General features: G+C 34.2%; 1 protein-coding gene across 1 annotated transcript in view; it reads left to right on the forward strand.

The window, feature by feature from the left end:
* The window catches only part of TACR3 (tachykinin receptor 3), a 77,302-nt gene that overhangs the window by 12,451 nt on the left and 41,767 nt on the right, over positions 1 to 23,084 (forward strand). The window contains exons 2-3 of the mRNA XM_044224371.1: positions 18,823 to 19,011; positions 20,299 to 20,449. Of these exons, the coding sequence (XP_044080306.1) occupies positions 18,823 to 19,011; positions 20,299 to 20,449 (340 nt within the window). The remainder of the gene's footprint in view (positions 1 to 18,822; positions 19,012 to 20,298; positions 20,450 to 23,084) is intronic.

The raw sequence follows: 23,084 nt of genomic DNA on the forward strand, positions 1-23,084 counted from the left end.
GCCATTGTAGGAAAACTTGAAATTATATCTATGAAAGGGGACTTTGCTTTGATTCCTGAAAATGGTATCACTTTCTCCATCAACTGGAATAAGTAGTTCTGCAAATCAGAATTAATTTTATTAGAAAATAAACATTTAAGAGTTAAAAGGGGCTTAAAAAAAGAAAAGAAAATTTGTAGTTAGTAACTGAGCCCCTTACAAGGCTTAAGTAAAATTTAAAATCCATGCATACATTTTTATTTTAATATTTTTTAATCAAAAGTATATTTTAAAAATGTACATCAGCCCCTTTGTACCAGGTGGTGGGTATTATAGAGGACACGGCTTGCATGGAGCACTGGGTGTGGTGAAGAAATAATGAATAATGTTTCTCTGAAAATAAATAAATTACAAAAAGCAAAAAAAAAAAAAATTGGAACCGTTGAATAAGAACCAAGTCAGGTTGATAATATATGTAATGAAATCCCTACACATATGAGATTACACATACAAAAAAAAAATCACAAGCAAATAAAAGCATAATTAGTCAAAATAAGAAATTTGGAATTTATCTAATTATTTCAGAAAAACACATGTTAGAGTCTCACTTTACACCGTGTGCTAATATAAATGTCAGATAGACCAAATAGTTAAAATATAACATTTAAACAATGAAGAAAAAAAACAGAAAAATTTATCATTAAGTAATCTTGGGAAAATAATTTCTAAGCATCAGGGTAGCAAAGAATACAGTGTAAGATATTAGTTGATTTGACTGTAAGAAATTATATAACCAAAACATTATATAGTTTAGCCACAAAATCAAAAGTATTAAAGTATAATTAAATAATAAGTACATTTTTAAAATTATTTTCAATATAAATGATAGACACAGGGTTAATAATTTTAACTTATAATGAGCTCCTATAAATCAAAAAGAAAATATTAATGCAAATATACAAAATATGACAATTTTTTAAAAATTATTACATAAATAAATGAAAAATATTTCTTATTAAAGAAATATTAGATATTAAAATATTATCTTAACAATAATCAAAGATGTGCACATTCATTTAAAAATATTTTATGGGGGGCAACTGGGTGGCTCAGTGGGTTAAAGCCTCTGCCTTCAGCTCGGGTCATGATCCCAGGGTCCTGGGATCGAGCCCCACATTGGGCTCTCTGCTCAGCAGGGAGCCTGCTTCCCTCTCTCTCTCTGCCTACCTCTCTGCCTACTTGTGATCTCTATCTGTCAAATAAATAAAATCTAAAAAAAAGATAAATAAAATAAAATAAAAAATAAAAATATTTTATGGTAATACGGTGCTACTGAAAGTTAGAAAAGCAGGCATTCTAATTTTTTGCTGGTGGAAATAGAAATCAGAACAACATTTTGAGAAATCAATTTGGTAACATGTATACTAAAATTGCTTACTCCATTAAACAGAGCAATTCTAACTCCAGGTATCTATCCATAAAAAATAAAGTTGCAAAGAATGACTTTGTTGTTTGCAATTTTTTCACACTATAATAGGTCAGAAATAGACATTCTTATGCATGTTTTAGAATATTCTTTAGTGATTAAGAATAGTATTTTGAGAATATTTATATTCAAAGAGCATGCAATATGATATTAATTACAGAGAATGTAGATAATTATAAACAGGTACAAGATACAATGATATAATAATACATGTATAAGTATGCATATGCATAAATAAAATAATAAAAAGGAAATGAAAAATGAACCAGGATATATGTTGTTGTCTCTTAGTGGCAGGATTATGGGGAATTTATATTTTCTTTTTTTTAAGATTTTATTTATTTGAGAGAGAGAAAGCACGTGGAGGGACAAAGGGAGAGGGAGAAGCCAGCTCCCCACACAGGGAAGGATACCAGGATCCTGGGATCATGACCTGAGCTGAAGGCAGACATTTAAGCAACTATCCACCCAAGTGACCCTGTATTTTTTATATATACCCTAGGATCCTTAGTTTAATAACCTGGGCGGGGGGATGTAACTTTCTATAAAGCAGTTTAGAATATTTTTCCACAATTTATTTTATAGAAAGACCTGGATGTTCATATGCTTTCTCATTATTAGTAACTTTGCTTATTTACTGGATCATGGTTTTCCCTTTGTTGTAACCTGTTCCTTGGCGCAGTTGGTTGGACGACTGCCTTCAGCTCAGGGCGTGATCCTGGAGTCCCGGGATCGAGTCCCACATCGGGCTCCCAGCTCCATGGGGAGTCTGCTTCGCTCTCTGACCTTCTCCTCGCTCGTGCTCTCTCTCACTGTCTCTCTCTCGCAAATAAATAAATAAAATCTTTAAAAAAAAACAACAACAACAAAAAAAAACCAAAAACAAGAACTCATCTGAGGTTCTTTGCATGTACCTGTTCCTGCAAATCTCAGGAGATATGTAATAGGGGATATTTAATGGCCCTTTGTACAGTATTTTCCATTCATCTGCTATTTGGATACAGTTTCACTATTTGATTTGTTAATTTTTAGGGGAAATCACTCTGATAGGTTGTTTTTTAAAAAATCCTACAAACACCACCTATATAAAATTTCAAAACAAATGGAGAGAAGTGTTGACATTGTCTGATGTGATGAACTCTCCTCTGTACTTACATCGAGTTCATTAATCATGTTCAAATTTTCATCTTTACTAGGCTTTTTTATTGTTGTTTTGCTTTCTGTTCTATCAGTTACTGAGAGAAGTATGTGATAGTCCAACTGTGACTGGCAATGTAGTTTTCACTTTAGTTCTGCCTATTTTTCTTTGCACATTTTAAAGCAATATAATACAAATCAGGATTTGTTATGCCTTTCTGTTGAACTTGTCCTTTTTACCATTATGAAATGTCCATCTTTATATTCAATATCACTTCATGCTTTCAAGTCTAGTGTTTGTGACACATAGTCTACCTTTTGTTGCGGGGGGGGAGTTAGTATTTACATGATAACCCCTTACACACAAATATTTTAATACAAAGAATATCTAATATGATTAGAAATCACAAATTTGATTTCAATGATGTCTGAAAATCTAAATTCCAATTATATAACCTTATTTTAAAATTAACATAAGGTATAATTGTTTTTAATTGATGTACCAATGCAGGATATTTAATGCATGAATAGAGTCATTTAACAGCCATCACAATCAGAACACAAAATAATTTTTTCCCGTATGCTACACCTTTGTATTCATACCTTCTCCCTGCCCTAAGAACTTGTTATCCATGATTTATGTTTCACCACTGTAGTTTGGTCTTTTGGGAAAAGTATCATATTAATATAACCATACAACAGGTAAACTTTGAGTACGGGTACTTTCACTAACTATAACATCTCTGAGATTTATCTAAGTTGCTAAGTGTTTCAAAAGTTTACTCCTTTTTATTTCTGAAAATATTGCATTGCATGGCTATACCAAAGTTTGTTTGTTCATCCACCACTGGTAAAAACATTTATGTTGTTTCTGGTTTTGAACAATTATGAATAGAGTTGCTATAAACACCCATGCAAAGATTTGCGTGTGAACAGCAGCTTTTATTTCTCTAGGGTAATTAACTAGGAGTGAGACTGCTGGGCCATATAACAAATAAAAACTTTATAAGAGGGAACCTTGGGGGGCGCCTGGGTGGCTCAGTGGGTTGGGCCGCTGCCTTCGGCTCAGGTCATGATCTCAGGGTCCTGGGATCGAGTCCCGCATCGGGCTCTCTGCTCAGCAGGGAACCTGCTTCCTCCTCTCTCTCTCTCTGCCTGCCTCGCTGCCTACTTGTGATCTCTCTCTGTCAAATAAATAAATAAAATCTTTAAAAAAAAAAAAAGAGGGAACCTTGGTGGCTCAGTTGGTTAAGCAACTGTCTTCTGCTCAGGTCATGATCCTGGAGTCCTGGAATCGAGTCCCTCATCAGGCTCCCTGCTCAGATAAATAAAACCTTTAAAAAAAAAAAAAAAACCTTACAAGAAATTGTAATATCATCTCATACCTGTCAAAATGGCTATTATCAAAAAGACAATAACAAGTGTTGGTGAGGATGTGGAGAAAAAGAAACCCTTTTGTACTTTTGCCAGGAATATAAATTGGTGCAGCCACTATAGAAAACAGTATGGAGTTTTCTTCAAAAAATTAAAAATAGAACTACTATACAATCCATCCACTGCATTTCTGGGTATTTATCCAAAGGAAGTAAAAACACCAATTTAAAAAAATATGTCCCCCTATGTTCATTGCAGCATTATTTATAATAGCCAAGATAAGGATATAACCAAAGTGACCATCAATAGATGAATGGATAAAGAAGATGGGCTATATGTATACAATGGAATATTGTTCAGCTATGAAAAAAGAAATGAAATGATCTCACTGATATGAGGAATTTGAGAAACAAGACAGAGGATCATAGGGGAAGGGAGGGAAAAATGAAACAAGACAAAACCAGAGAGGGAGACAAACCATAAGAGACTCCTAATTTCAGGAAACAAACTGAGGGTTGCTGGAGGAGAGGGGGATGGAAGGGATGGGGTGGCTGGGTGAGGGACACTGGGGTGGGTATGTGCTATAGTGAGTGTTGTGAATTGTGTAAGACTGATGACTCACAGACCTGTGTCCCTGAAACAAATAATACATTATATGTTAATAAAACCCACAGATAAGGGGAAAAAAATGAAATCATACCATTTGCAACAATATGGATGGACCTAGAGGGTATTATGCTAAGTGATATAGTCACAGAGAAAGACAAATATCATATAATTTCACTTATATGTGGAATCTAAAAGACAAAAGAAACAAAACAAAAACAGACTCATAAATACAAAGAACAAACTGGTATTTGCCAAAGGGGAGGTGGGTGGGCAGATGGGCAAAATAGGTGAAGGGGATTAGGAAGTACAACCTTCCACTTGTAAAATACGTAAGTTATGGGGATGTGAAGCACAGTAAAGGGAATATAGTCAATAACATTGTAATAACTTTGTATGGTGATTGATGGATAACTACACTTACTGTGGTGAGCATTTTGTAATGTATATAAATGTCAAATCCCTGTGATGTACACCTGAGAACAATCTAATATTGTATGTCAACTATACTTTAATAAAAAGAAAAGAGAAAAAAATTGTGAAACTATTTTCCACAGTAGCTATATCATTTTCTATTCATACCCACAGTATATGAGAGTTCAGCTTATTCCAGATCCTCATCAGCAGTTGATACTGTCAGTAGTTTTGTTTTTATTTTAGCAATTCTAATGTGTGTGTAGTTGTATCTCAATGTGGTTTTAATTCACATTTCAGTAATGGATAACTATGTTGGACATCTTCATGTGTTTATTTCTCTTTAATATTTCTTCATCAGGGAAGTGTTTGTTCAAGCCATTTGCCCATTTTTAATTTTTTTTATTATGTTAGTCACCACACAGTACTTCATTAGTTTCTGATGTAGTGTTCCATGATTCATCATTTCCCCACAACAATACGTTGTTGCAATATGTGCCCACCTTAACACCCATCACCGGCTAACCCATCCCACCACACCCCTCCCCTCTGAAGACCTCAGTTTGTTTCCCCAGAGTCCATAGTCTCTAATGGTTTATCTCCCCTTCTGATCCCCTTCCTTTGTCTTCCCCTTCCTTTTCCTAAAATCCTCCATGCTATTCCTTATGTTCCACATATAAAAACCATATGATAATTGTCTTTCTCTGCTTGACTTATTTCATTTCGCATAATTTCCTCCAGTTCCATCCATGTCAATGCAAATGGTGGATATTCATCCTTTCTGATGGCTGAGTAATATTCAATTGTATATAAGGACCACATCTTTATTCATTCTTCTGTTGAAGGGCATCTTTTCTCCCTCCACAGTTTGGCTATTGTGGACATTGCTGCTATGAACATTGCAGTGCATGTTCCCCTTCTTTTCACTGCATCTGCATCTTTACCCATTTTTAAGTTGGATTGTTTTCTTACTATTGAGATATTATTTTTAATACCTTACTGAGTTATAATTTACCTGTCATAAAATACAGTCATTTTAAGTACTATTTCAATAATTATTTTTAAGTTTTTAGTTATGTAAACACCAATACAGTCTAATTCTAGAATATTTCCATTACCCCAGAAAGAAACTTCACTCTAATTGCAGTCACTCCCTGTTTCATACCAAGAGCTACACAACCACTATGCTATTTTCTCCTGCTATAGACTTGGCTTTTCTGGGACTTGGTATAAATGAAGTCATACAATATGTAGTTTTTTGTGTGGACTTCAAATTATTTTCTCTGTTTTAAAATTGGGTTATAGGTCTTCTTACTAAATTGTAAGAGTTTTTGTGTATTTTAGACACAAGTCTTCAATTGGATGTATTATTTGCAAATATTTTTTCCCTGTCTTTGGCTTGTCTTTTCACTTTCTTCATGATGAATCTGAAGAACAAAAATGTTTAATTTTGAGGAAGTACAATATATATTTTTTTCTCCTTCACTATCTGTGTTTTTATAGTCAATTCTAAGAAATCATTAGTTACCTCAAGGTGTGAAGATTCAGTTCTATGTTTTTTTTTCCTGATAGTTTTATAGACTTAGATCTTATATTTATATATGATCCATTTGGAGATGACTTTTGTGTGCAATGTGAGTGTGAGGTAACAATTCATCTCTCTGTATGCAGTTATCCAAATGTTCCAGCACTGTTTTTTTTAAAGACTACAGTTTCCCCTCTCTGAACTGCTTCAGCACATTTTTCAAAAATCAACTAATAAATATAAGTATTTATTTCTGGGCCCTTAATATTTCTAGTTCATTGATCTATATGTCTATTTTTCTGTCAGTAGTATACTATCTCTCGATTACTATAGCCTCATAATAAGTTTTGAAATATGCAAGTGTAAGTCCTTCAACTTTGCCTTATTTTTCAAAATTGTTTTGACTGTTCTCAAAGATCTGCACTTTTAAATTGCTTTTAGGATCAGCTTTTTAAATTTTGAAATTATAATAGGGATTTTTGTAAGGATTGTGTTGAACACAATCAACTTGGGAAATAATGTTAGCTTAACAGTTTTGAGACTTCCCATCCATGGACTGCCTCTCCATTTATCAAGGTATTCTTTAATTTCTTTCAGCAATGCTCTGTAGTTTTCAATGGACAAGTCTTTCATTAAATTTATTCCTAATATTTTATACTTCTTGGTACTGCTGAATGGAATTTTTCAATTTAATTTTTATTTAAATTCTAGTTAGTTAACTTACAGTGAAATACTGGTTTCAGGAGTGGAGTTCAGTTATTCAACACTTACATATGGCACCTAGTGCTCATCACAAGTGCCCCCCTTAATCCCCACCACCCCTCTAGTCCATTTCCCACATTTCTCCCTCTAGTCAACCCTCAGTTTGTTCTCTATCTTTAAGAGTTTCTCATGTTTCCCTCTCTCTTTTATTTCCCCCTCCCATGTGTTCATCTGTTTTGTTTTCTTAAATTTCACATTGCTGAATGGAATTTTTAAAGTACATTTTCAGATTGTTCATAGCTTATGTGGAAAAATTCAATTGAATGAACTTATATCATATGAACTTGCTGCACTTATTTATTAATTCTAATGGGTTTGGGTATTTTTTTAATATTTTAAAGATTTTATTTATTTATTTGTCAGAGAAATAGAGAGAGCACAGGCAGGCAGAGAGAGGGGTGGGGGGAAGCAGGCTTTCCACGGAGCAAGGCGATCAATGCAGGACTCAATCCCAGGATGCCGGGACCATGACCTGACACAAAGGCAGCCGCTTATGTTCCACATATAAGTGAAACCATATGATAATTGACTGAGCCACCCAGGCATCCCTAATGGGTTTGGTTTTTGTGCATTTCTTAGGATATTCAGTTTGGAGGATCATGTCATCTGCTAATAAAGACTTACTTTTTTCTTTTTAATTTGCATGCTTTTTATTTCTTTTTCTTTTCTTTATTTTGTAATTTATTTTTGCTTGTTTGTTTTTTGCCTGATTGATTACCCTGGCTAGAATCTCCAGTACAATTTTTAATTGAAGTGATGAAATTGGACATCTTTACTTTGTTTCAGGTTATAAGGAGAAAGAATTAAATTTTTAACAAGTATAAAACTGTAGATTTTTCATCAGTGCACTTTATCAAGTTGAAGAAATGCCTTTATATTCCCAGCATGTGGAGAGTTTTTATTCTGAAAGGCTTTTAGATTTTGGTAAAGTATTTTCTGTGTCTGTTAATATGATCACATGGTCTTTGTTCTTTATCCTATTACTATGGCACATTACATATTACATATTAACTGATTTTCAGACCAACCTTGAATTTATGACATAATTTGTTGGCATATTGTTGTTCAGGAAAGCATGGAAGAATTATGTCCTACAAAGAAGAAAGGTTGTTAAAATAAAATTATCTTCTATTTATAGGCGTGTTGTAAGAGGACAAAAATACAACTCTTACAAAGAAATGAGTAGATACCTTTCATTTTTTCACTGTATATCATATGTGAACTGAGTAATCATCAGAATAGTAGCCTCATGTTATTTTCCATCCATGTATTCTGATTTATTTTCATAATGCTTATTATTATATATTTTGTTTACTACTATATTCATAGCATCTAAGATAATGACTACATAATTTGACACTCGATATGGATTTCTTATATGACTGAGTGAATGGAAGAAATTTTTAAAATTGTTTTCCTATCATTTCCTACATCAAATAATTTGAGCACAAATTACCTTAAAAGGATATAATGAAAATATAATTAGAAAGAAAAATAAGCTATGAAAGAGCTTTCATTTTCCATTTTTATAATCCAAGTTTAAAGGTTATCTACTGCCTGTTTTCTTCCATTCGCACAGTTAAATAAACCTTTACATCATCACAACTTAAATACCCAAAGATGTAGAAATCCTCCTGCTTGATGGATGTCATCATCTCTATGAGTTGAAAGATAACCTCGTTGAGCTGCTACATGCCATTATTTATTTCAGAAAGGAGTCCGATAGGGTGTAGATCCACATTAGACAAAATTGAAAGGAGTCAATTCCTAGTATACAAAAAGAATTTTAAAAATCTCCATGTGTAACACTGAATATTTCCATTTAATCCCTGAATAACTGAGCATTAGATGTCCTTATTGAAGTTGCATAGAAAATCTCACTACTCTCTTAGTAAATTGTTTCAGATGGAGAGATTTAGAAGACAAATAACCTAAACTGTGCTACCCTTATGGGATAGGTGTGTGTTGAAGAGGTAGGGGCAATACCAAAAGATGTTTTTTCAATCCTTACATTAGAATTTTGGTATAAATTTGTTTTTCTTTTCATGTCAATCAGAAGTTTTAAGAACCATGTTAAATTGTTCTGTTTGTTTTTGTCTCAAACTTACCACTCTAGCTTTTTTATTTTGCTTTTGTTTTTGTCCTAAGTGTTAATTTCATTTTATTCAACATAGTTTGGAATGTTTTAGATTGAGTTTCTACTGTGACTGACATTAGCTAAGTCCCTTTGTATACACAGTGTTATTCAAAGTTATTTTAATCTCATAATCTTACTCTATATTACATATATTAATCCTATTTAGCAAAGTTAAGAAAGCTATTCTTTAAAAACTGTTTACATGCTGGAGGTTTTATTTGTAAATAATTATTCATTCCATCCGAACATTCAACCACCATAGAAGTATTCAAGTACTCAACTGTCCAAATATGCGACAATCATTTGCAGTCACTATTCAACTATGATATTGACTTCTATACTTTGTTAGGTGCTACAGAACACAGAGAAGAGTAAATCAGTAATTCCAATGAGCTGAAATAAAAATATAAGCATAATGCTGTTGATGCACTGCACAGGTTAAAAACTAGCTCTGGACAGAGAGAAGGAAAGGACTCCATGGTGGTCATTCTGTAATTTGTGTGGAAACTGAAGGAAGCTGGAAGTTTAGTAGTTGCAGAACTTTAGAGTAAGGTCTGAGCAAGAGAAATCATACCAGCAAAGAAACTACAAGGTGAGAAGGATGAAATTATTAAAGGCTATGTTAGCTGGACAATTTCCATTTCTCAGTTCAGATCTACTCTCTACTTATTTGACTCCTTTTTTTCTGCCCCTTTCCCACCAGGCTATTTCTGTGGACTAAATGCATCTAAAGGGTTGCTTGCTCCCTGGCCTCTTCCTGGCTTTGCCTAATGGGAGACACTTGGAGGAGAGAGGAGGAAGAGAGGAGAGCAAATTTGGGTGGTATCTACCATTCTTTCCATTCAGGATTGCTGCAAATTTGCTAAGCCTCCAATAGTACCCATAGCTCTTGCCAAGGGCTCCTCCCCCAAGAGTTCATCTCCTCACTTCCAATTAGAGCACCCTTTCATCCTTCAGACCTGGCAAGAGGGAACACCCACTCCTCCCACTCCTTGCTATTGCTAGTTCTAAGAATGTTCATTTCAAGTTGATTTCCTTTAACACCTTTGTAAAATGGGGTTTGTAACTTAATTTTATAAATGGCCTCTTTATTAAACTCACATCAGTTTTCCCATGCCAATGTGCCATCTGTTTCTCCTGGAGCTCTGACTGATACAATGTAGTAAGTTTGAGCAAAAGGGAAGATATTTAGAGTCACTGTAGTAAAGGGTGTGCAGAACTGCAGTTAATCTTGTCAAAAGTGAAGAGACAGTGAAATAATTTAGAAAGATAACTTCAAAGACATTGGAAGAAAGCTAAGAAAGAGTAGCATCAGGGAAACCCATTATGGTGATGTTCCAATAGTTCAGGAATTGAGAGCTGGAGGGGAGAGCAGAATAGATTTGGTGGTGTCAGAGGATGAACTGATAAGGTTTATGGTCGTGCAAAGGAAATGAAAAAAATAAAGGAGTTCAGAGTAATTCATATGTACATATGACTAATACAATGAGCACATTTCAAAAAAAAAAAAAAAAGTGTTCATTTTCCAGACGGGAAAAACCTATTGTTGAAACACAAATGTATTTTCATATATGCATAGCAATATTGATTTTTTTTTTCCTGAAGCCATTCACACTGTCAGAGTAGAAAATGTTTCCACCCACTCTTATAAATCTCTTTAACGTTGCTGTTAGTTAAGGAAAATATCTGCCAAAACTATTGACTTGTAGTGCCAAGTATAACATGTAGCTTTACTTAATCAGTGCACATAAAAGCCATATAAAACAGGAAGCCAAATAATTATGAGGGGAAGCTAATAGAGGGGAAGTGAATTTTGGCTCAATACCATTTGGCATCTGAGTCATACTTGCAGTACTCTGAAAACTACACAAAGTAGTAAGTAACTTCACTCAGTTGTCCCAATAATATGCTTTCTGTCATATTTCTGATGATAAGGGTCTCAAACTATAATTAGTTTTCAGACAACCTCTCTCTAATTAAATTTAGAATCTCAGAGTTGTGTGGGAGACTACTTTTATCTATTTCAACGATTCACCTTACGTTTATAATCCTTTAATTCGGTCAATAAATGGTGACTCATTTTATTCCTGATTCCTGAGTGCCTCAACAACAGAGAGAAGAAAAAAAGAACTTTTACCACTGAAGACAATCTATCGTCCCCTAGAGAGTTGTGATTCATCTTTCTCCAGAAACTGTAGTCTGAGCTCTACCTCCTATAGTGATCTAAAACTGGTCTACGGTTTTGACCCTATAGTGTTTTATACATTGACTAAAGCTAGCAAGTGTCCTGAGTCCTCTTTGAAATGTCTATTATTCCCACCTGGGAGTTTCTTTAGCTCTTATCCCAACTCCTCCACTTTGGGGCAACCTTTTGAATTCCCTCTTCATCTAAAAACTCTTTTCCTTATAAAATGAAATTAAACTGGATTGAATATTTTTTCTTAGTGCCTTAAAAAGAGGCTCAGTATGTATTTTAGGAAGCATATTACCTTATAGTATAAATAGAATATCATGTGTAATTATACTATACACAATTATGTATAGTATATGTATATGTATAGTATATTTTATATGTCTATAAAATATAAAATACTGAAAATATTTATAGGTCGATTTAAACTTCAGATATATTTTAATGAAGACATTTCTTCCAGAAAAAAAATCTGCCAAGAGTTCAAAACTATTTTCAGGGGGAATTAGTTTCTTAACAAAGAAACTAATTAACTTTCTAATATATGATTGATAACATAAAGGTGACTCTGTGAAAGCAGTACTTTCAAAATGATATATAAAAGTAGTGATATATGTTCCCATTATTTTTCCGAGACAATACAGAGATGACACAAAATGTTAGTAAATTGGACTTTTAAAAATTGATTTAGAGCTTTACAGTATTTAGTGGATGAAATAACCTATTGTGTTCTGACTTTTTAATTATTTATCATCAGAGACAGTATGAATAACATAAGGTATTCATTAGCAACAAGTTTTATATTGTCTATTAAGAAAACCACTTCTAAATTCATGTCTGAAATTTTGAGGAGAAATTGTTTTATGTCATACTCACTAATGAGGTAACATTTCATTATAACTCATTTTGTAATGATTATAAATAGAATTTAAAGATTAAATGATTTATATATAAAGCGTTTAGAATAGCATCTGATACAGGTGTTAGCAATTATTGCTTTATTGCCAAAAAAGAAAATCTAATTATATATTGGATATAAAATATCAGTGAAGTCATGATTAATACTTACATCTCCAGTTTCATTTGACACCTCTGTTTTTCCCTCCTCTGTGCTATAGAGAAGCTGGCTTTTTTAGTTCCTCAAATACCTCATGCTTTCTCTAACCTCAGATTTGCTATTCCACTTTTTCTTCCAGTCCCACCTTCATTCTAATTAACACCTATTTATCATTCCAAACTGATGCTGCTTCCTCAGGGAAGCCATGCCTGCTAATATTTCTACCATCATTTCACCTATACCCCAGACTAGGTCAAATTCCCTGTCTTCTGCTTTATAATTACTAATACATGTCTTTATAACATCATGGTGTACACAAGGGAGACAATTTTATTTTGCAGACTTCCTGAAGGATTATACTAGAGAGACTAGCTTACTGACAGTACAGGGAACTGGGCTAAACTTCTAAAGGCATTGTAAATGACAGGGTCACCCATGGTACACATAGCATTTTTTTAAATTATAGAATATAAAGTAAGCATAACAAAGAGAAGAAAAATCAAGTTTAGAATCAGAGGATGAAGACTGCTGGTAGATCCTCCCCTCTCCTAAACTTCTAAATCCAATAAAATTTTGAGATCTGAAATGCTTTATATAATTGCATTTGTTGTGGAAATCATCAGTACAATTTCTCAGCCAGGTCCACAGTGGGTGAGATGAATGTATTCATACAGATTCAAGAACAGAAACAGAGGGCATCAAATAGGTCAGATTGGATTTCACTTAGAAATCATAGGGAAGGGTGCTGAACTTGCCCAGGCCATTACAATAAAACTCCAAGGAAAATTTAATTAAATGCCCCAGAGGCAATATTTCCTAAGCAACATTTAAGTGGTAATTTCTTAACATATTTTGTAACTATCTGAATAATGTATTTCTTCTGTTTTAGACTCTGAACTCCACAAGAGGAGGAATTGTATCTATTTCATTTACCAATATGGCCAAAGATTGTAATACAATCTTGGGGGAAAAAAGCATTCAAGAAATAGTTGAAACAAATAGCTGATATTTGATTAATAAATGAATAGATAGACCTAATGGCCAAATTTAAATTGGAAGTATGTATAGTGAGGGTCAAGTACTTTCACTATTCAGAAATTATTTTTTAAATATCTTCTCCCTCAAATGCCTGTTTATAAATTTTACTTGTAAGAATCAAAAAACTTGGGATGCCTGAGTGGCTCAGTCAGTTACGTGCCTGCCTTGGGCTCAGGTCAGGATCCTAGGATAGAATCTCCTGTCAAGCTCCTTGCTCAGCATGGAGCCTGTTTCTCCCTCTGCCTGCCACTCTCCCTGCTTCTGCTCTCTCTCTCTCTCTCTCTCTCTCTGACAAATAAATAAATAAATCTTTTAAAAATATTTAAAAACCTGAATAAACTGATTTCTTTCTCACTTAATAATATTTTGAAGTTCCTATTATATGTATACATATATTTGAAGGTATGTATATGTTTATTTTAATAAATACTTGTTCCCTTCAAAATTCACCAAGACTATATTTATAACACATTAATTGGCTCACTCTTGCTTCTTTAAAACACACAAAAAAAACACAAAATAAATTTTGTCCACAAAATGCAATTTCAGAAAAGACTATATTTCTCTTTAGTGATTTTTCAAAGCAGAAAATGCCTTAGCACGAAAGGCCAGAAGTTGAACTTTTATGGGTCATGAACAGCTGTTGCAACTAATCTTAACTTTGCATAGACAATAGTTAAGAAGCCAGAAGCAAATTGGAAAACAGTCAAATCCATGTTCTTTCAGGCAAATAGTCTTCGCATTGTTAATATAATCAAGTACCCATCTGAAGAGAACACTGTCTTCTTATCGAAATTTTAAAATTTGCAGAAGCACAAAAAGATCCAGAAACAGAGCTCAATAAAAATGCTAGCAAAAGGAAGAATTATACCAGATATCAAGAGCAATTGCAAAATGGAAAAGGCTTACTTATTGAAAAAGTTAAGTCAAAATATCCTGTTTTAGACATGAAAGGACCAGAAAAGATCCTTCAATTATGCCAGAAAAAAAAAATAAGTGGTAAAGAATGGATGCTTCTGAGAATTTCAGACTCAAAAGATAATAAAAGGTAATTTTAAACTTGTTTAGGTGATATGCTAATTGGAAGAGTGAAGAATCCAACCTTAGCTATTACATACGAAATTATCAGACCAAGGAGACTAACACATTTGAGAATCTATTTAATGAGGGAAGAATGGTAGTGAGCTCAGACAATAACCTAGGAACAGCTAATGTGATCACATCGAAGATACGTATTTCTTTAAAGGAGAAATAAAAGTCCTGACAATCATTTATGTGATATTATATCTCAGATTGGATCATTTCTTCTCAGGGTTCAGAGGATATCCATGTGGATGAGCCTAAGGATCATTTTATTTTTTATGCCTACTTTTGAGCAAATTACTATTGCTGGAGAGAGTCACAGAATATGAAATATTGATGCCACAATGAATTCCTAATTACCAGTTTCAAATTGGTCTTGTCAGCAGTACCTGGCAATTCTACCTACTTCTTTGGCCAACTGGCTCTCCCTCTCTACAATGTTTCAACATTTCCTTTATTTTCCTCAAATCATTAACATAATTAAATCTCCCAGGTAACACCCTATTCCAAGCAGCAATCTTCTCATCCAAGCCAAAACAATAGACAATTTACTTACTTCCCTGCTTCCATTTCTTTCTTTCCTTCAGTCCATTCTCCATACTAAAATCTGATTATTCTCTAATCACCTCAACAACTTGCCACAGGACAAAAGACCTACAACCTGCTGTACAACTCCATCTCAAACCACGTTGCCCTTCACTTTCTGTTTCTGTTACAGCAGTCTTTAATTTCTCAAGTGCCCAATGCTTCCCGCATCCTTACCCATTGCTTTGGTTTCCTGGGGCTGTTGTAACAAAGTCATACAAATGGAGTGACTTAAAACAACAGAATGTTATTGTCTTGACAGTTCTGGAAGCTAAAAGTCTGAAATCAAGCAGTTGTCAAGGGCCATGCTTCCTCAGAAACCTGTAAGGAAATTCTTCCTTGTCTCCTCCTAGCTTTTTGTGGTTTGCTGACAGTCTTTGGCTCTCCTTGGCTTTTTTTTTTTTTTTTTTTAATTTAAATTCAATTAGCCAAAATATAGTACATCATTGGTTTTTGATGTGGTGTTCAGTGATTCATTAGTTGCATATAATACCTAGGGCTCATCACCACACGTGCCCTCCTTAATGCCCATCACCCTGTTACCTCATCTCCTCAACCACCTCACCTTCCGCCACCCTTCCACAACCCTCAGTTTGTTTCCCAGAGTTATGAGTCTCTCATGGTTTCTCTCTCCTGATTTCTTTAGAAATGCATCATTCAGTTAGATGCATCATTCAATTCTCCATCTTTGTATGGCCTTCTCCATATGTTTCTCTCTGCTGCCAAATTCCTCCTTTAAATCAATCATATTGGATTAAGACCCACCCTAATGACCTTATTTTGACTCAGTTGCCTTTATAAAAACTCTGTTTCCAACTAAGGTCACATTCTGTGGTACAAAGTTTCAGGACTTAAGCATATCTTTTTGAGAGACACACAAGTCAACCAATAAAAATCCATTAACACAGGAGTTTTTCACAGGTTCTTTGTTCTTCCACATATCTTCTGGCAATCTTTATTCTTCTGCCACCCTGCCTAGTCACCTTTCCACGGTTCAACCCCGAATGACTTAGGAAGACTGAGTCACAATCTAAATGTTTTTGTAACACTTGTCATATTTGGAATTTTATGTTTATTTTACATTATTTGGTTAGTATCTATCTAACTGGACTCTGAGCTCTGTGAAGGTCATTTCTCTTCAGTGTTGTATCACTATACGTCTAGAATACTACAATAGTATAATACTACAATAGGCATTCAGTAAGTGTTCAGCTGAATGAATAATGGATCAAACCAGAAATGACAAAAACGTCAACTTGAATTTCCTAATTTTCCCATTTTCACTAAAGTGTTAGTTAATGAGAATATAAATTAATTGTTTTCATATATTTCATAGAAAGCAATATTCTCCCTGCCAAGAAATAATTTCTGTAATAGAGAGTAATTCACCAAAACCATCAATAAAGAACTTGTACTGTTTTTTGAATTATTTGTGCTGTAGTAACTGTACAGGACTCTAACCCACTCGTGTCACTCAAATTCTCTTTTTAGTCTCGAAAAATCAACAGTTCCAAATATCCAAATTGCCTTCATACACTTCCAGGGCAAGCAAAAAAGCAAAAGCTTATGATGGAGTTGAGGAATATTCAGTTCAGTACAACAAAATTTATTGATAAGTGCTGTGCTTGGTTCTAGAAACACCCACTAAGCAACAAGTCAATAGAAGAAGAGAAATGTTGTGGTGAATCATAATCAGCAGCAGTGGAAACAGAAATGCCCACCTACAAATATTACCTTTCTATGCTTTAATATTGCACCTGCACACTTTTAGATTCCAAGGCAAAATGTGATTCTTTGGATGGCATCTATCTTGTGTATTTTTCTTTCTCTTCCACAATTCCTTATATGAGTCATATTCAAAGCTACGGTCTATAAACACACAGACTTTGAACACTGGCAGAACTGGTCTAGCATTCTAGCTCTTAATATCTGGGTCATTCTGAACTTTAATGTCTTTAAGCTTCACTTATCTATAAAATAGAGATAATATTATTTGGTTGATTAGATTGTTCTGGATATTAAATAATGCATATTATAAATTGCCTGCTCATGGTTCGCAATCAGTAATGTGCTATTATTCACAAAAATAATCACAAAAGGTACATTTTAAAATATTTTTAGTTTCAAACATATGCATCTTCTTTTCTTGTGTGGTTCACTTAATCTTCTGAAACTATGGTACTGTTTTTATGATTTTTTTCATACCTAACATTCACTTATACCTATTAGCTGACATACATAATACTAACTTTAGTTGAATTTACTTAAAGGAAAAATCCTTAGTTTATTATTTGTAGTATATAGGTAAGTTCCAATATATCTATTAAAGGTCCAATTCTGCCTAATAGTTATAAAACAAAGAGCAATAAGCAAATTAATAAATTATCCTTATTTTAAAATATTTATTCTTAAGATTAAAATGTTTGGGTTTAATATTCATTCTTTGAATAAATTGTTGCCTTTGAAAATTTTGCATAAATCAAAAAATATTTGAGAAACACAGAATGGTCAATAGTAAAATAATTTAAATAATGTTTCATTGATAGTAATGCAGAAATATAATTAATTTTTTGTATAATTTGTAACTAATTTTCTGCTCTATTAGACAGAATTTGGCAATCAGACATATTATTTAAAACTTTAAATTGATTCTCCCAGACATAATTACTATTTTACCAAGTGGATATAGCTTGACTTTTGCTACCATATTCAGAGTTTACAATTTCCCACAAATTCGCACTTTAAAAGCCAAGTATATTTTCCTACAACTATCATGTTATACATAGTTATATAGATACTGTGAAGATTTTCATGATAAACCAAGAATTCAATTTTAGAGATAATAGCAAGGCAGAGCCTGCCTCAGTCAGAGTTGACTTATTCATTATTATCTGAATCCTGAACTTGTCTGTTGATATTTTTAAATGGAGTTGTTGATGATATCCTTTATAGGGGTTCCTCATCTTTGTCAGTCATAACCATATTAGTTCTCCAGAATTTTCTTGTAAACAGCTGAACATACAGAAGGAAAAGGGAGACCTTGAGGTACAGAACTCCTATTTTTAAGCACTTACTATGCACTTTTCCACTTCCATTGAGCAGACATTTATGAATTCTGATAATGTGTTAGGCATAGCACCAAATAATCGATAACTTTCACTTATATTATTTCTATTAATCTTGACTTCACCTCTATGAGGCAGGTGTTCTTATTTCTATTTTTAAAATAATGAAGCTGGGTTTCAAAAAGGTTAAATAAGTGACAGAATAGGATTTGAAACTTAATCTGCCTGATCCTTAAAACTATGCCATGATTGTTATTCTATGTTACCTATACATAAGCAAAATCCTCCTTAACTTGCTTACCAGAGAAATAACTCCTTTGAAACTCCATTTTTAAGTCTGTAGCAAGAGAGACAAAAAAATGGTTTTGTTTGTTTTTATATAGGTATATGGCCATTATTGATCCCCTGAAACCCAGACTGTCTGCTACAGCAACCAAGATCGTCATTGGAAGTATTTGGATTCTAGCGTTCCTACTTGCCTTCCCTCAATGTCTTTACTCCAAAATTAAAGTCATGCCAGGCCGTACTCTTTGCTATGTGCAATGGCCAGAAGGTCCCAAACAACATTTCATGTAAGTTAATTCTCTATTGTGGTTTTCAATTCAACTTATTAAAATACTTGAAGAGCTACAGGTTGGGAGCAACAATTAAGCAAATAAGACATAAGCATTTCCCTTAAGGGTTCACACATTAGTTGGGAAAAAGAGATATTAAAATATTATGACTGGCTCAGTCGGTAGAGCAACTCTTGATCTCCGGGATGTGAGCTCAAGCCCCATATTGAGTGTAGAGATTACTTAAAAATAAAATCTTTTAAAAAGGCGGGGGGGGGGGAGGTTAAAATATTACCATATAATATGATCAGTAAGTTTTGTTAAGTTTCAAAGGTTTCTATTAGGAAATATTTGATGACATTTATATGGGGTTGAATTAGGGAATTTCCTGGAGGAAGTGATAAGATCCCTGGAGATGAAATCATTACACAAACAAAAGCAAGGTTCCTATTGATTGAGGAAAGAATGAGAAGGGAAGAACTGAAGCCCAAAGGTGTGGCTTGCCCTTTTATAAAATCCTGGCCAGGGAAAGGCAGTTCTGGAAGCTACACAAAACTTTATACAAACTCTAGTTGTGTGGTTATATTATCAGTAGCTCTCCTATTCTTCCCTAACTTTATCCTTATGATTTTAATTGAAAGCTATGAAGTCCTAGAGTCTAGTTTGCTCATTTATAGTATCATGACACTATAAATTAGTGTGTGACTAACACATCTGAATGTTATTTACCAAATTAATAATGCTATCAGATGTGTCATGACATTGGAAAAATGAATGTAAATGTAATTACCTGATTTTTTAAATTACAGTCATATAACTTGTGGATCCAAAGTGGCTTAGAGTAGTTACATTTTTTTGTTTGGATAAAAAACAATTTGTTTCAAATATGACCGGTGTCCCAGAGATATATAGAACAATTTTACATATGAGAAAATATCTCTCAGTTGATTCATCTCTTTCTCTCTGATGATAAATTGAATTATATTAATTCAACAATTACCAAGCAGAAAAATGGCATTCATCCTGAACCTCTAGGCAGGGAGAACCTGGGTAGCAGTTTAAATCAGCATTGCAATGCAGCTAGAGTTTTTGCATATGAATCAGAGATTGACAAGAATCAACTGGTAGCATTTGGATGACAGTAGTAGGCAAGAACATGATATTGACAGATTTGGGAAATGATAACTTGGAAAAAATGTGGAAATAATCTTTGGAATTTTCTATTATGATTTAAAAGGTAATGAATGCAAAGTTCCATATGCAGTATCAACATGTGGGTTGGTTTTTTTTTTCCATTTTTTGCAGTTATCATATTATTGTCATTATACTGGTGTACTGCTTTCCGTTGCTCGTCATGGGTGTCACATACACCATTGTTGGAATTACTCTCTGGGGAGGAGAGATCCCAGGAGATACCTGTAACAAGTATCATGAGCAGCTAAAGGCTAAAAGAAAGGTACTGTTCCATATTATTTTACATAGGATTTGTGTATGTAGCCCAACAGAGAGGGGAAAACCTAGTCATAGCATTTTAACATGATTGGATGCTTTACTCTCATTTTTTGCCTGTTTTCTTTCTTTCTACCCATTTTTTTTTTTTTTAGTTTATGTCTTCTATAAGCACTGTCTATGTAATGTACAACATTGGTTCCAGATTAGACAATCACTTTCTTATAGCAGGACTTGTACGACCTTTTGCAGAGTGTTCTCAATTACTCCACCTGAAACTTTTGAAATCTCACTTGAAGTCCCAGTGATTATATTTCTGCAGTTGTAGTGTTATGCCCAAATTCCAAGGCCCCCTCCAAAGACGACCATCAGAGTCCAGAGTCAAAGCCAATCAGCAAGGGTCCTTTATTACTAGTTGGAACCTGGACCTCCGCTCACTCGTTGCCAGTGACCCTAAGAGGCCCCGAGCTCAGGATCACATCACTTTTTATACACTATTTTTGGGGAGGCAGGGACTTAGCATGCATCATATCTTGTAACAAATCGCTACATACCGCGGGCAAATCAAAAAGGAACTCTATAATATGACTGGCGCGCTACAGAGCGGGAAAAGGGCTGGGAACAGATTATTGGTTAGGTCAAGAGGCTGTCATTCTTCAAACTGCTGAGTTGGCGCTGCTAGGGTTATGTGTCACCTCAGGATTGGCCGGGGTCTTCCTGTCAAGCCTCGGGGCACCAGATGGTTTTTATCTCTTGGCCCAGAGCCGGATGGGGGGCCAGGAGCAGTCATTCTGTTACTTCCAATTCCAGGTGGGGGTTTCTCTGGCGTCAGAGGGCTGTTATCTCTTGGACCAGAGCCCGATGGGGGGCCCGAGAGCAGCCATTCTGTCATGTCCAATTCTGGGCGGGGGATGTGTGGTTACAAAGTGTCTATAGAAAGTATGCTGGTATTTTTCCATCTCCTCATGGGTTAGCAAGCCAAGGTACAGAAGCAGAAATAGCGGTAATGGTTATAATTTAGGCATCTCAGTAGCTACCTTTGTCCTTTATTGAACAGAATACCCCTGATGTCCTCTAATCTTCCAGAAGCTTCTTTTATCCCAGGAATCTCTCCTGGTATGTGCTATAATTTCCCAACATCCATCTACCTATCCCTCTCCTCCTAAACATGCCTCCCCTCCTCCCCCAGCCCCATCTAATTTCCACCGAGCCATCACGTATGTCTGATTAAGAGATGAGAGCCACAGTATAGCTCTTCTATGACTTACTGGGTGGCAAGAAAAAACTTATTTTTGAACAACTCACATGAAACAAAAAGCCTCTAAAAATTATTATAATGACATTTTACTAGGATATTTTAATGAAGATTTTTTTTTCTATCATGTGACTCAAGTGAGATTTTTAAAAAAATGTGTGGAGTTGAAAAGAATTCTAGAGTTGTCTATCCATCTTCCTCTCTCCGGTTGATGTGTTCCTCATACAAATCAGAGAGGTTTTCCCAAAGAGAAAAGAGTCATACTGATTATGCCAATTATTATTTATTCCATTTGTGATTCATTTATTTATGTAGAACTCTACTTACTACATGGACACTTCCTTAAAAAACACTCAACAATTTAAAAACCAATTACCTAAAAACCCTCATTTAATAAAGATCAACCATGTTTTAAAATCTAATGTAGCAAATCGATTTCGTTTTAGTTTTTTCCTCTGTTACCGATAAATAAAGGAAAACAAGATTTATGCCCAGTTCACATTTTATCATGGTCTCTAGTATTTGAAACAAAAAGTGCATGAACTTTTACACATTAAAAAAGTGCATGAACTTTTACACATTAATCTAGTCATTTCAGCCTATAATATGGATAATTATGGGTTTCTCTTTCAAAGAAACTTACCTTAAAAATGAAGTGAGACTATGCCTTTAGCACACACACACACACACACACACAGTCCCTATAACTAAAAACTTAGAGAACATAAATAACACACATCTTAAACGAACAGTTTCTCTTTCTATTTTGTAGTGTCAGCTCTCATTTTCCAACATTTTGCTCATATTGCAGTAGACTTTGGGGGTAATAGTTTTTATAGCTGTGTTTTAGGTGTCATCACATTAAATAACTGATAGGTTTTTCAGAGTAACACTTGTCTCTGTACTAACCACTTAGCTTCCCATCTTTTATTTCTTTCCTTTGGTTTCGGCATATTTTTTAAAATATTTTTTCTTGTTCACTCCTAAAGAAATTAAAATAAGCCCAGTAATTGTTGATGATAGTTCTCCTTTTCTCATATTCATGTAATATTTTCTACCAAGAAATGAAAAGCTCATGTGAGTGTTCCTTTTTATTTTTGATTTGAGTCCCAGAGGGAAGAAAAGCAAAAGGCAGTGTTTTTGTCTTTGCCCTCCTATAACTGATGATAGTAAGGCATAAATATTTACTTTTTGTTTCATTACTCTACAATTTCAAAGTATAAATGCCAATTCAAACTGAGAGGAACCCTTCTAGAACATTTCAAAAAAGTAAGACATTTAGAAGTTATAGTACATATTTCTGTCATATTGTGTTCTGGGCTAAAATAATCCAAATGACATCCATGCCATGGACTTCTCATAATGAATCACCTTACCCTTGGATTCC

This window comes from Neovison vison, chromosome 11 (genome assembly GCF_020171115.1).
Source record: "Neovison vison isolate M4711 chromosome 11, ASM_NN_V1, whole genome shotgun sequence".
Classification (NCBI taxonomy): Eukaryota; Metazoa; Chordata; class Mammalia; order Carnivora; family Mustelidae; genus Neogale; species Neogale vison.